At 41.2% G+C, this 14,190-nt stretch overlaps 1 protein-coding gene across 2 annotated transcripts in view; it reads left to right on the forward strand.

Moving 5' to 3' along the window:
• The first annotated feature begins 1,958 nt into the window (after positions 1-1,958).
• Positions 1,959-14,190, forward strand: part of lhx6a (LIM homeobox 6a) — a 63,489-nt gene continuing 51,257 nt past the window's right edge. Inside the window, exons 1-5 of one of the 2 annotated variants that reach the window (XM_072566116.1) lie at positions 1,959-2,185; positions 5,386-5,781; positions 7,094-7,165; positions 8,695-8,877; positions 10,791-10,912. In XM_072566116.1, coding sequence (XP_072422217.1) covers positions 5,704-5,781; positions 7,094-7,165; positions 8,695-8,877; positions 10,791-10,912 — 455 coding nt within the window. In that variant the 5' untranslated portion in view covers positions 1,959-2,185; positions 5,386-5,703. Of the gene's footprint in view, positions 2,186-4,699; positions 5,782-7,093; positions 7,166-8,694; positions 8,878-10,790; positions 10,913-14,190 lie in introns of those variants that run through there. The other variant, XM_072566117.1, reaches the window with a different exon arrangement.

Raw genomic sequence — 14,190 nt, forward strand, 5'->3', positions numbered from 1 at the left:
AGAGCCAATTCAGACATAATACTGCAAAAATCCCAAGGTTCTTGTGGAACAGTGGTTGTGTTACTACCTCTAGGCCAGAGGGTCTGGTTCCAAGTCCAGACGTATGGTATATCATTAAATATCAGAAAAGGTTGCGCTAAAAAGTAACTGCAGTGAAGGGTCTGTTCTGAAGAAGGTTCCCTGGACTGGAACCGTTAACTCTGTTTCTCTCTCCACACTTGCTGAGTAGCTCCAACACTTTCTATTTTGGTTTCAGATTTCCTGCACGGCAGTTATTTGCTTTATTTTATGTTTTAATTGGAGAGAAAGGCCAACTGACTCAGATCCTGCAGTCGGCAAACCCCAATAGAGACCATTAAGAGGTAATTCAACTGAACTCACGTTAAAGTGGAGAATTGTAAACTAAAATTCGATTAGTTTTAATGTTAGTCTGTTGAAATTTCCAGCTGATTTTTAAAGAGCTTAGATTAGGCCTAGATCATAAATCTTCATATTGTCATCGCTGCAGTTTCAGTGATCACCATAAATCAAAGGTAAACACACAACTGGATTGAACCAATTATCTCGGTGTTATGGAATTGCTTTGTGACTCCTAAATAAAATTGCAGGTGGAAAGTAAACTACTGAATATGCGCTAAAAGGCGATAATGCCACAATTATCACTATGTTTATTCAAAAGTGTGTTTGGACATGTTTTACACTGTTTATAGAATACGTTTTATGCAGCGTTTAAACACTGTAATACAAAGTACAACGCCCAAGTTCGCCATAGGTTACAGATGACCCCGTGAATAAATAGTGCTTTTCAGCTTTTCAATGCACCGATGACATGAAAACGTTGCTGAAGGATTACAAGCAATTCCCACTGTTTTGTATCGAATAATGCGGTGCGCATCTAAGACCAAACTCAAGAACATAACTTGTACCGTAAACACACAAGTAGTTGAGTTACGTTGCATTACACCGCCAATGCATTCACTGTATGAAGAATGTCGTGATTTCACAGAACAGTTCTTTCAATTGGGATCGCTGTACGTCTTCATAGAGCCACTCTGCTTCACATTACTTTCTGAATGAAGCCACGGTATTTTCAAATCAATCACTACAGCACAGCAAAAGTTCAAACATCCCATAATTAAACGGGATTTTGACTTGTCGCTAATGGTAAATAAATGCCTTGTTCGAAACGACCCCGTCCTACTTGGAAAGCGAATAGTCTCGTTTTATTTTGCATTGGTACCTCGTAGCTGGTGGTCCCATAGATCTCTGTCTGGAGATTCTACCCGAACTGCACTAGGACAAAGATACACAATCAGAATCCTGCAGTGTGTTGGAAACATTGAAGGTCATCAGTGGCAGAGAGAAGCTGCTCTGGAAGGAGATTGCGGATCGGTGTGTGGTCTGTGTTTCCCGCCCAGTCATCATATCAGGTGTATTTTTTTTAAACTTTGATACAGTATTGCTTATTAAAATACCTAAGCCTCAAAGTAGGTAACTAAATGATTATAACTAACTTCATTCCAAACTGATGCCAGGATCCACACTGAGAATTGAACCGTGTCAATGGACAATTGTATTTACAAGCTCGTAAAGGGAGTCTCCACTCCTTTTGAACTTGAAAGTTGTTAGCTCCGAAACTGGGGTGGGGTTAATCAAGTCACAAGCACCTTCCGAGTGTCCTGTTGTGAGTTTGCCAATGAACACTGACTATGTCATCATGCGAGGCATCAGAATTCGGGCAAAAGACAACGTGCCAGAGGTATACCAACGCTGACTGAATTCATCTCAAAAAGGGGCACTGACGTGTCTTATAGTAACGCCCCACTGCCCCCAGACTGACTGCAGTGTGAGGGCCAGCCCGCGGGTCCATTGGTAACACTCTGGGCTGGAGTGGGACGCCAGGAATGCGAGTGCGGAAGTTAACTGAGGGGACACCTCACTGAATGAAGAGAGTCTTCTTTCCCACAAAATGTTTCACTTGTCCTCTCCAGTGGCTGGGAAAGATCCCGTGTGAATCTTAAACAAGAAAAAAGGTCAAGGGCAAAGTGTGAACGAGGTTCAGGCCGAACATCAACATCACAGAAATATCTAGCTGCCTGATCTCACCAGCTTGCTGTCTGTGGGAGCTGACTATCCCCAAAATGGCTGCGAGTCCCCACAGTTCAACATCGGCCTTTCTTCAAAGGTATGACTTGCGCACCACTATCTGTCTCGCTTACAGGGAACCTGGTGATCAAATAGGTAACAATTCCAGTGGCCGCACAGTCTAATTGCACGAGCGGTTAATTCATAGAGAGAAGCAGGGTCCCCCACTCTCCCGCCATGCCTCCTGTTATTCAATCTGTGCCCTGCATTAATGTAGCGCCTTTCACCTCTGCAGGACGTTTCGCCGAGCCGAGAAAGTAATACCCTGCTTCTATCTGTAAATTAACTGCTCGTGCAATTAAACTGTGCGGCCACTGGAATTGTTACCTATTTGATCACCAGGTTCCCTGTAAGCGAGACAGATAGTGTTGCACTACAGAAGGTTATATTTCAGTCAAAAACGGTAGTCAAGCAGAGAATCACTGTCCAGTACATTTACCCTAATCTACCCAGCGCCACACATCCCCCCCCCCATCCCCCAATCAAACTGCCCCCTGGGTGGTGGAGAATGGTTGATGGTTTGAAATAAGTTTCGCACGTTAATCATTTCCTCCATTTTCCGCAGAGCAACAGACTCACCCTCGCTGCTGGGGAGACCTGACCAGTCAATCCATTTCCCTCTCATTCTCGTTGTGACGGGCTAAGGCCTGGTCCCATTCGCCAGGGAACCACAAACTGTTGATTGTTTGGGGGCGAGCTAAGAGTGATTAATTTCACCAAGGGTTCTCTGTGGAGCACTCTAAGCACCTGGCTCTTTGGCTCTGCTGCTGTCAGTCACACCCACAGCCTCCAGTCTTTTGCTTCATGTCAATTTTAGTCTCTAACCTGTCCAAACTTCCCTCAATCACCTTTCCCCAAATCAATTCGAAATATGTCAATGGTGCAATTATAAATTGATTTTCCCCCTCTTGAATAGCGGATGATTAATATGAATTGTATTTTGGAAAGATGCAAAGGATGTGGGAGGGAGTGTGGGTTGGTGGAATCCAGCTGAACAGGGAATTAACACCGTCTATAAAGACCACGTCTACAGAATTGCTGTGGTCATTTTTTTTCTTAAATGGGAACTTGTTATTAGACAAAACGTTAAAAGTGCCCATTGAAGACACGCTAACCTCATCTCTACTACTACCAAATATCAAACCTTGGAATACAAAGAAGTGTAGCTGGAGATGTCAGCTATGTTAGAAGAGAGCATTGCTCGATTGAATAGTGAAGTTCACACACACGTGTATACAGCTACGCTCAGAGGTAGTCATACATACACGTGCGCTCACACAAGGCTATACACAGCCACCCACATACGCAGTCGTATAAACTTCACACAGAACCACCTCTACAGCTACACACAAGATCTACGCATAGCCACACACACAGAGCAAGAGACACACAAGTCTACGCATATATAAAACAGCTATATACAGTTACACGCAAAGTTACAGACACAAGAATCTATACACATAGATTAACACATACACATAGAATAACAGACACACAAATCTACATACATACAGCTATGCACACAGCTACAAATACACAAATCTACACATATGCAGCTATACATAGTCACAGGCACACAAATCTATACACATACAGCTATACAGATACCTGCACACACGAAGCTATAGACCCCCCCCACACACAGACTCCCCCCCCCCCACACAGACACAGACAGACACACACATAGACACACATACACACACAGACACACACACACACACAGACACACACGGTAGAGGTAGAGGCACTGCTCGTGCTGAATGGAATTGAAAGGGAGCGGGTCAGCCAGCAGTTTACAATCCCCTCCGCCATTGGGTTAAACTGTTACTCGGTTACTTCACAGGGGCGATCTTGTTTATGTACAAACGCTTTCCAATAGACATGATAGCATTCCAATATTTCTCTGTCTTTACGTAGATTACTTGCAGATCTTTACCCAGAATGTGGTCTGCTATCACGAAAACCCTGAAAATGGGGGCTAAAATTAGAAATTGTGAGGCTGCAGCCAAAGGCAGTTTGATTTACTGATCTAACCTGGAGTTGTTTTACATCTCGTGCAGCTTGTCTCCTTAGCAGTATGAGGAAGAATGAATCCCTGTTGGTAGGTGCCACAGAAACATTCAGATGTAAATAGTTAGGTATACGTTGGACTTTTATTTAACAGATGTCTAGGTACAAATCCATAGATACCGCTGCACGAAAGCGTTTCGATTGTAATCGAAGTGTCATCGCAGCAAAATGGTTCCAGGTAAAGCAAGTCCAGGCGCACTGGATCCATTTGCTCAGCATAAGGATGATGCGAAAGAATTGTCATAGGTCGTATGGAGTTTTCAGCTGAGGGGAAAGTAAAGTCAACAATTTACATTAAGAAACCTCCCATGATGGTTGGGATGGAGGATAAGGGGGTGGATAGAGGGGCAACGGATTGTAAAAGCAATCACTTCCTGTGCTCCAGTCCAGACAGGGACTGGGAGGGTTTTGATCACCTTCCCAAATGTAGTGGTCTCACATATAGGCTTTCAGTCAATCACTGCTCATTCATTTGGAGATTCGTGCTCATTAGAGCTAGTGCAATAACCAACCAACTCCTGAACTGCATCTTCCGCTAAGGGACACAAAGGCTGCGCGTCCCCAGCTCAGTATTGACCAACCCCAGCTCTTACTTGGTATCAATGAAGAGATGGTTCACTAAAATGTAGGGCACTATGATAACTTGCCATCATTAAAAATAAACTGTGGTAAGAATTTAACTACATATCTCCACGAGCCACCGTGAAAAAAAAAAGTGACTAGAAACATACACAGCTTACAAGCTCGCTAACAGGCTGATAAACTGCGTGAGCACTTCACGCTGCAGTTTGAAGTCACTGCGGTTCGAGTGAACAAGAGGAGTTAAACTTCCTCTCTCACTCCCTCCGGTCAATCCTGATTACACAGTAAGATTAAACAGATCCCTAAAGCCCTCGCACTTGCACATGGACTTTCTCCAGAAGCTGACAGACCAGACGTGTCCTACATGATCGAGTCACTTCACTTCCTGGCTTCCAGCAACTACATCTCCAAACGGAAAAGTGGAAGGAAGATTTTTTTTCAAAAAAATTGAACTCCAGTAAACACTTAGCTCTTGAAAAAGCCGGTGGTCTGTACTCAGACCTATAAAGTCGAGGATCTGAAACTTCCAGCCAAATTGGTGTGTGTGTGTGTGTTTTTTCTCTCTCTCTCTCTCTCTCCACGGTTAAGAAATCGCAGGCGCTGCGTTGATGTCCACATTCGCAACGTAATCAGACTGAATGCCCCCTCATCCCTCCGTGCGAACAGGATTTTCTGGTACGCCTGTAATCACTGCTGATGCTGTCTCACGGCGCTCTACTCCCCAAACACAGGGGCTGACGCCGCAGCTGTGCACCACTGGATTTTATACTTTGACCTAGCAGCGGGGCAAGAGAATAGAAGGGAGAGAAAGCTAAGAGGAAATCTCTTTTTCCAACGACCACTCAAACTTCTTCAGCATTTTCCTGGGTGTTGCGGAACCAGCACTTTCAAGAATCGGCGATCCCCATGTACTGGAAAAGTGAAACTCTGGCTCCTCTGTCAGAGGGGAACAAGATTCTATCTGAAGGAATTCCAGCTGAAAAGGTAACACTCTTCACTTGTACCGGGGAGCGAGAAAGAGAGGGCGAGAAACATTACTTTGGACAGTTATGTGTGCAAGTTAATTGGGGGAGGGTGTTTTTTTTAAATAAACCAACTTTCTGATCAGGCGGTGAGCGTCACCTTTGCATTTTATGCATAGAAAAGCAACCGTTGCAAAGCCTGGACATGAATGACTCGGAAATCATTTAAATTCGGAGCCTGTGGGTCCTGTGAAGTTATTGTGGGGATTTCTTGTAGAGTAGGATTGGATTCCAAATATTCAGGACGAATTTGAGGACTGAACCTCTAAAACGCAGGAATGAACTGAAAATCGTTCGGCTTTTCAACCGAAAAAAAAAAGAAGCAGGCGTTTAGAATGTACAAAAATAAATGGGCCGCAGCAACATCAGGGAGAGATTTCAACCGGGAAGCTGAAGACAGTACAGGATATTGCAGTGTGGTGTTCTGTTTGCATATATTTCAAATCAGCTGCCTCAGCTGCGATAGTGAGCATTACCATTTAATTTTGAGGAATATATTTAAAGTGAAGTATATGTATTGTTTACAAGGGCATGGGAGACAAAGAGGATTGTTAAATGCATGATGCAATGTCAAGTCTGAGTGTGCCAAAAAAGGCTCTTAAATATAACTGCGCTGCCAGACCTCGTGCAAGTTGTGTCGTCTCCTTAAAATGCAACTAATAATCGAAAACGTGCCTTTTTCCCCCATTTAATCCAGTACTATAGATCCAAAAATTACTACCTTCCCTGACAGTATTAGCTGGTTAAAAAGGGGGCATTTGCAATTGTAAATCTCGATCTGAAATTAAAAGGAAAGAAAAAGAGGTCTACTGAATAGACAGAAAGCTTTCAGGCTGACCACTTCACACTCATCCCCCAGTCATTCGTTCAAAAATATTAGATTTTTAATTACTGCCATTTAGGAAATCAAATTTCCAATTCTGTGGTGCCCGGATGCCTTATTGATTGACAGCTGTAATTGACACCCTGGTTGGCACTTATCTTCCGGATTTCATCCAGTTTCTAATTGCAGGTAGTTTATTTCTCTGCCTTGGATTGCACAGAAAGTGAGCGATTACTTCAAGAGCCCAGGGTTAAGTGGAGAAAAGATCGAATCAAAATTAAAATTGCTTCATTAAATGCCGTATTGTTGCATAGATTTAAATGCCCACTAGAAAAATATTATTTATTATTTTAAGCGCATATATAAACGTCCAGTTCTTCTTTAAAGACCTTTATAAGACTGCTTGCAGCAAGCATTGCATTCATATGTCTGGTTGAAATTGTTCTTAAAGGTAATGTCAAAGGACAGCCAGCATAAACAAGGCACCTCGCGCTGTGTGGAAAACAAAATTTCTCAGATCATGGTAAGTATGAGAGTATTTAAGATGAACATAATTTGTCAGAACTTGTTTCATTCGCTCAAGGCTGACCGTGTACCTATAGGTTTGATGCTTTCCGTGTAAATCCCGGCTGTTAGTTTGAAAGTCACAGGATCCCACGCTGCATTGTTCGTGTCAATGTCAGAGATTAAACAATTGACGTTCTCACATGCCGGGCTGCCACGGTCAAGCAATCAAAGTTTGCAAACACAAAAAAAAACAAGTAATGGTGAATAGCAATGTTAACGGCGTGACTTGTTTTTTGTGTTCACGTTTGTTCAATGCAAGTTTATTTCGCCTCTTAGAGAGAGAAAGACTGTTTTAATGTTAAGAATATTCTTACTTCATCAATATCATGTTGCTGTTAAAGTTGACCGTTACTTTCCGTGTGAAATTTACATTTTAAGTGGCAGCTGAATCTTTGCAGAATATAGATGTCCCTTTTGTTAAAAAGAGACAAATCCATTCGATTTTAGCCCTGTTAATGTGAGCTCGGTTTTATAGGATAAAAGGATGATTATGTAGTCATGATTAACTATTAGAGCTCCAGCTATATTGCAGTTTAATAGTGAAACCATCACATATTTGTATTTTTTAAATGACAGGGATCAAAGCATACGCAGCATGTATGCGTCTATCTAGCTGTCACGGTGAAGTGCACTTTGTTGGTCAAACTCATAATATTTAGATCCCCGGTAATAACCCGTGTCAAAGAATGCGTTTGCCTTCCAACTCCCCAATGCAAAGGGACACTGACGTGATGTTACTTTTGATGCATCGTACAATTTATATTTTAAAATGTCGAGAATAAAACATCCGTTTTGTGGAAACCTTCTTGCACGATGCTAAGTGAATAAAATATGGGCTAGATAGCAATTCACCGATTAAAAAAAACAACAGACCGAGTAGCGATAAAATCATGTTGGCGAGTGGGCAGGTGAAGTGTAGCCCCGGTACCGCACAATGTTCCAGGGCGCTGACTGCTTAAATAATACCTTCCTTCTCCGGTATCTCGTAAAACAATTGCCGCCATTTGTGAATGATTTCTGAGAGTTAGCAAAACCCCCAAAATTGATCATCAACACTGTTTGATTGCCGCGTTTTGAATGTTACCATCAATGTTATGGCTGGACTAGTCCCTAAAACTGGCATGTATACAAATAAAATCAAGGCTTGTTTAGAGAGATGTGCAGCTGGTTGAGTCTGAAATACGTGAAATACGTGTATTGGATAATGATTTATTGAACTGAGAGCGGGCGGATCACCTGCACTTCAGTTCTTAATGTGAGAAATTAGTTTCAAATAATTAATTTAAAAAGCGACACAATCTCAGTTTCAACCTAATGCGAAAGCTAGCAAATTGTCAATGACAACAGATATAAATTGTGTTTAAGGTTTTAAACATTAATTTTTTAACAAGAAGCGTGAAAAGGCTCTGGAACTGATAACAATACTTTAAACCTATATGCAGTTGGATTAAAGTGATCTTTCTCCCTATTGCCCTTTTTCTACAGTCCCACTCTGATGCTGACACATTGGGAGCTAACGTGGAGAAGGATGAGATTCGATCTTCCCCTAGTCCTCCATCCACTCCCTCGATTTCATCTCCGCCTTCATCCTCTTACTCCATCACCTCCGCCGACAAAAACATCTGCGCCAGCTGTGGGTTGGAAATCCTGGATAAATATCTGTTAAAGGTGAGTATATTGATACAAGGAGGATTGCGCCGGATATCCAGTCATCAAATTCGTGCCATTCGAATAACGCGCGCTCAGTGAATAAGCAGATTCTATTCAGTTTAATTCAATTAAAACAAAACTAAGAAAGGTCATGGCCACAAATATCCTGGAATGTTGAACGTCTAATCAAAAAATTGTTCTCTCTCACTGAGGCTACGTTTCCGAGTTAATGTTGGTATGTTTTATCTAGCTACTTTGGCAAGAAAAGTAACATTTCTGTATTTTGAATCTACAGTCCAACAAAGCGCCAGACCCTCTGAATCTGGGGGATAGAGGTGCACTGGACCATTCCAGGGTTTAGGTAAAGATGTTTTGGGTTAGGAACAACATTCCCAGAGCTTAACTATAGAGTCAAAAGGATGTGCCGAAACACCGTGTGTGTTTTCAAATCTATTCAAGGTCGTTTCGCAATCTTTGAATGCATCAATCAAACATCCCCAAATTTGAATTCTGTTGGAAATTTCCCAACATCCCTGTATATTAATGGTGGATATGTTCAGCATTTAGGGAGAGCGGGGTATGATGGAAAATAAACAGAGGTTGGGCCGCAGTGAATGGGAATGGGGACATGGTGCTATATAATTGATAGAACTGTGTGGGGTTTTAACTGATGGGTTTTTACTCAGTATGAAGCGGCAATGCTAATCATTCCAGACAGAAATATTGACTGAACCAAACAAACATTTTAATATAATTGGTTATCATGTCTAATACTGGACAAGATCTCTAACCAAAGGACGGTGCCTACTGGATGGAAGTTGTATCCGTTGCTACACATCAGGCATTCTGAGGTTATTATAATGTTGCCAAACTGTGATTTCAGCCGAACTATTAGGGGAGTGCGACACTAATTCATTTCAAAGGGGAGCATTCCGATTTCTAAACCTTGACCTTATGATTTATTAGCTGTTTTTTCTCTAGATGCGTGTATTTAATTAATGGCTGTGTGCAGTCACCATCCATTGATCAATCCTGCATTGTTGGCAAGGCTGAGAACTGGAGTTCCTGCTAAACTTTAAAGTACATCGAATTCAAAGTTCTGTTGAATGCACTATTTTCGACCTTTTGATGCTGGAAAGCAGATGAGGAATGGGGGCGGGGCGGCGGGTGGAAACAAAATAATATTTTAATGTCAAATTATGAAAGAAAAACTCTGCGGAGCTCCAAGCAGAACTGACAGACTATTATGTGAATGTTCACATCTGCTTTGCAAGAAGTTCTGTACAGAGACTTTTTTTTTACTGTCTTTTCTGAACCGATTTTAACTCTCAGCGCTAAACTTTACTATTTTCACCAGTATATACTTAACCTGTGTGTCGCAAACAAAAGCAGGTCCACCTTGGTTAATGCAGTCGTGGATGGCAATAAACGGCTTAACGGGGACCATTAACTGTTCAAATAAACTTATTCCTAACCCTTTGATATTTCGGAACTCGTGAGAATCTGAGGCAAGAATATGATCATCTCGTGATTTTCATTATTCTCTATAATTGACTTATAGAAGTTTTCGTGTCATATTTAATGGCTCAAAATAATAACAGACTTTCAATTTGTCTGGCCATTCTTTGTTACCGAATCACAAGCTATCAGTTCAATTACACACGAGATATGTCAAAATAATGTTAATTCCACATTTAGCTCTTCTGGGAGATTCAGTGCAAACAGAACACTCTCACATGTTGGTTTTTGGAGACTGTTGCAATAATATTGTCGCTGGTTCTAAAATGGATCAGACAAAATACATAAGTATTGTTGAAAGTAAATTTTAAACGGGTTGGTCTCAATCTAACACTTAGTGCTCATTTGATGTGTTTAGGTGGAGTGTTTAATCTGACTCTGACAGTTGATGGGTTTTGTCCATGGCATTGCAGGTGAATAACTTGATCTGGCATGTTCGTTGTTTGGCTTGTTCGGTCTGCAGGACCTCCCTACGCAGACATACCAGCTGTTACATTAAAAACAAAGAAATCTTCTGCAAAGTGGATTATTTCAGGTAAGGACCTACATTTCCCTGGGCAATCAGGAGTCTTATTTTCCTTTGCGTTTAGTCATTTTTTTGTGAAAGGAAAGCGTTGGGGCAGCGTGCTTTCGAGAGCTCAACGTGAAATAAGTTTGCTGACGTTCATAACCAAACTTTGAAGCATTTTTAAAAGATGATATCTTTTTGAGTTACTGGATCTTTATTAATGCAATTTTTCATCACTGCAAGTCATACATTTAAAAAGCAATTGATGCTAGCACACAGTTGCACTCTGTGTGTGGCTGGGTGTCTGGATGTGGGTGTCTGCATGTGGCGGTGTCTGGGAGAGTTTTTACACCGGCCCTTTTGGCAAATCACCAAAGCAGACCCAATTTTATCAGGTGTCCGGACAGGTGATTAGTTACTCTTTTACAGAGTAGTGAGGATTTGAAAGATCAGAGAAAGTTTCATAGATTTAATCATGGATCAAAAATTCACTAAGATCTCATTTAAAACCTGTATTCCTGTTAAAGTTCGGTGAGCGGGCCTAAAATACCGAACGATTCATCCACCCTGCTAAACTCTGCTAAAGCCCTTCCAAACAAAGGCTTGGAAATCGCGATTACGTTTTCTTTTTTCACTCGTTCTGAGCTAGCTCCTTGGCTTGCATCTAAATATTTAGATGATGGCGGTATTTTAGATTCGGCTTTCCGGCACATGACTGCGCGATTCATTTAGACAATTACATGAATATAATCTCCACAATGTGCAATATAATGATGTAATCATTAGAGAGGAACAGAAATGCCTTTATGTGCGCCCGGCGAGGGTATTGTGTGCCATGCTGAAACATTTTGCAAGGTCAGAATTTTCCACTTTTTCTCTCTCGCAGAACTGGGAAATTACGCTGTCCCTTTTTTTATATTAAACCAACTTGTCAATTGGAGTTCCCTTTGTAATTTCAAGTCCCAGCCAGTCGCCACACCGGATTGAATCCGGATTGCCATTGCTGCGCTGCACTGCGCCGTTCCAGAAGGAACTGTTGTGTTTTGTGTTGTACCTTATAGAAGCGATTCAAATACAATCCCTGAAGCATCAAGTCTCGCAAAGACCATTTGCGAAGAATTCATTTCACGTTGGCAGGATTTCTCTTCAGGGCTGTGCACAAGATTTCCAGACCCCCTTTATAACCCCGTGCAAGTGTTGATGGTGTCTCAGAATCCGACTTTGAGATCAAACATTGCGTGAAAATCATATGGGGTGCTCCGTACTGTGGTCTATGGGTAATGTATAGGATTGTTGCAGTAAAGTTAACGTTAGTTTCAGGAGTTTGAATCGTTTGCAGAAATTCTCTTCACGCTGCTGATAGTTGATATAAATCCACTAAATGAGAGGTATAATTATAATCTTTTTCCTTGCACTATTAATGTTCCCATGGGAGGCGTCTCTAAAGTATTCACATCAAACGTTGCACCAGTGAGTAGCAGGGTTACATATAACCATGACTGTTGTTCAGATCTGCATCTGAGTTTGATGCAATTATTTATGTCTGTCAGCGAAAGGGTATCAATATTTCACCAGCTCAATAACTTTACCATGCTGCAAATCATGGTGAAACAAATGTTGTGCAAGTTTAACATTGGCAAGCTGACCAAACCACCAGTAAAACGATCCTTTCATATTTTAGTCATTTGACACCTTTTTAAAACTTGTTACAGACCTTTTACCTTGACTTTGAGCTCTATTAAATGAACAATATTTTGCTTGGTGTGAATATATTTTGCAAATATATCATGGCGTGTGACACGTGCTGTGACACCCTGTTAAATCAATTCCCTTAAAATTTCAAACAAAGTTTGGTTTATTTAAAGCTATCATATTCAAAGATGTTTTCGAGGTTATTGAGAGTAGTGCATATCGTCTGAATATCGGATCCTTCCGAGTGTGTGCGGGTGTCTCTGCATAAGAAGCAAACTTCATTTATTTCGGGGAGACATTTTGTTCCTGACAAGTTGGATCACATGCATTTTTTAAATTATCTGTTAAAATTGAAGTGTTCAAATTCACAAGAGGATTGCCCTGAATCAGTAACATTTAAGGTGCAGGTATAAAATTTCATGCTTAGGACATTGGGTTCTAGTAGAACTTCTAAGATTTGAATCTAGTGTTTTTTTTTCTTGCTTTAAACCCAAATATTCGCCAATAACCGAATTTTTCAAACACTTGTGGTTCAGCAAAGCTGAATGGAATCGGCAACTTTCAAGCAAAAGCAATTGATCGTAGCCGTCAATCAGACAAACTAGGATTCGGGTTATCAAAGTTTGTGTGTTATATATATTAAAATGTATACAAATAGAACGACACTTCAGAACAACTTGGTTTGTAGGATTCCTATTGACTTTTACAGCATGGGCACAGAGTAGGTAATAAACTTTTACCTCATGGACCTTCCCGCTCCTTGTTTTTGCAAACAAGAACGTATGCCACCAAAATAGGTGTTGACATTTGACATGCTCGCCATCCAATCGGCGTTTCCAAGAGACCTGAGCTGAGAATAATTGAAAGCAGTGCAATAAATTGCCCAGGGTAGTGGTAATTATGTGCTTGAGCACAGCATTTAGCATCTGGGCGCGTAAATAAGCATGTCGGAGTAACCTTTGTTACGAAGAAATATGAATATTTTCCATTTGTGGCAGTGAGTTAATTTGCACTGTTTTCGCATTTTCCATAACACTGACGGTGAGAAGAGGGAGAGCAGTGGTCAGTGCTCATTAACTAAAAATCATAGCAAACAAAACAGCGAGTTTAAGTGATTTATTAGAAGGGATAGAATTCAATGTGGTGCCTCTTCCAGCTGATTCACGCCTCTGCTCCGATCACTTTCGCCACATCATGATTACAAACTCGATGGTTTCTTTCCCGTCAAAACGGTTGACCTGAGTGAGGATTAGTACAGGGCACAACAGAGGCTGTGGAGATATAATAGAAATTACAGAGTTGGAGTCCGTGATGACCTGCACATTGTATAGTGTTTTGAGTGCAGCTATATCTCATCCACCATGTGGGTGGGTCCTCTTTAACACGACGCTACCCTTTTGCAAAGCTGTTTTACTCAGTGTAATTCAACTAACTAGTAAAGGGAGTTAGAAACAGTGATCGGAACAATTTTTCAAGATTGGAACAATTTCAAGTCAAAGACAATAACATGAACACAAATTAAGGGGAAAACAATTTGTGTATATAGCTAAATTGCAGCAGTAACAACTCTTCAAACAGCATTTCATTTGTGCTAATACACTTTGGGATGCTCT

The sequence above is a fragment of the Chiloscyllium punctatum genome, chromosome 49, assembly GCF_047496795.1.
Source record: "Chiloscyllium punctatum isolate Juve2018m chromosome 49, sChiPun1.3, whole genome shotgun sequence".
NCBI lineage: Eukaryota > Metazoa > Chordata > Chondrichthyes > Orectolobiformes > Hemiscylliidae > Chiloscyllium > Chiloscyllium punctatum.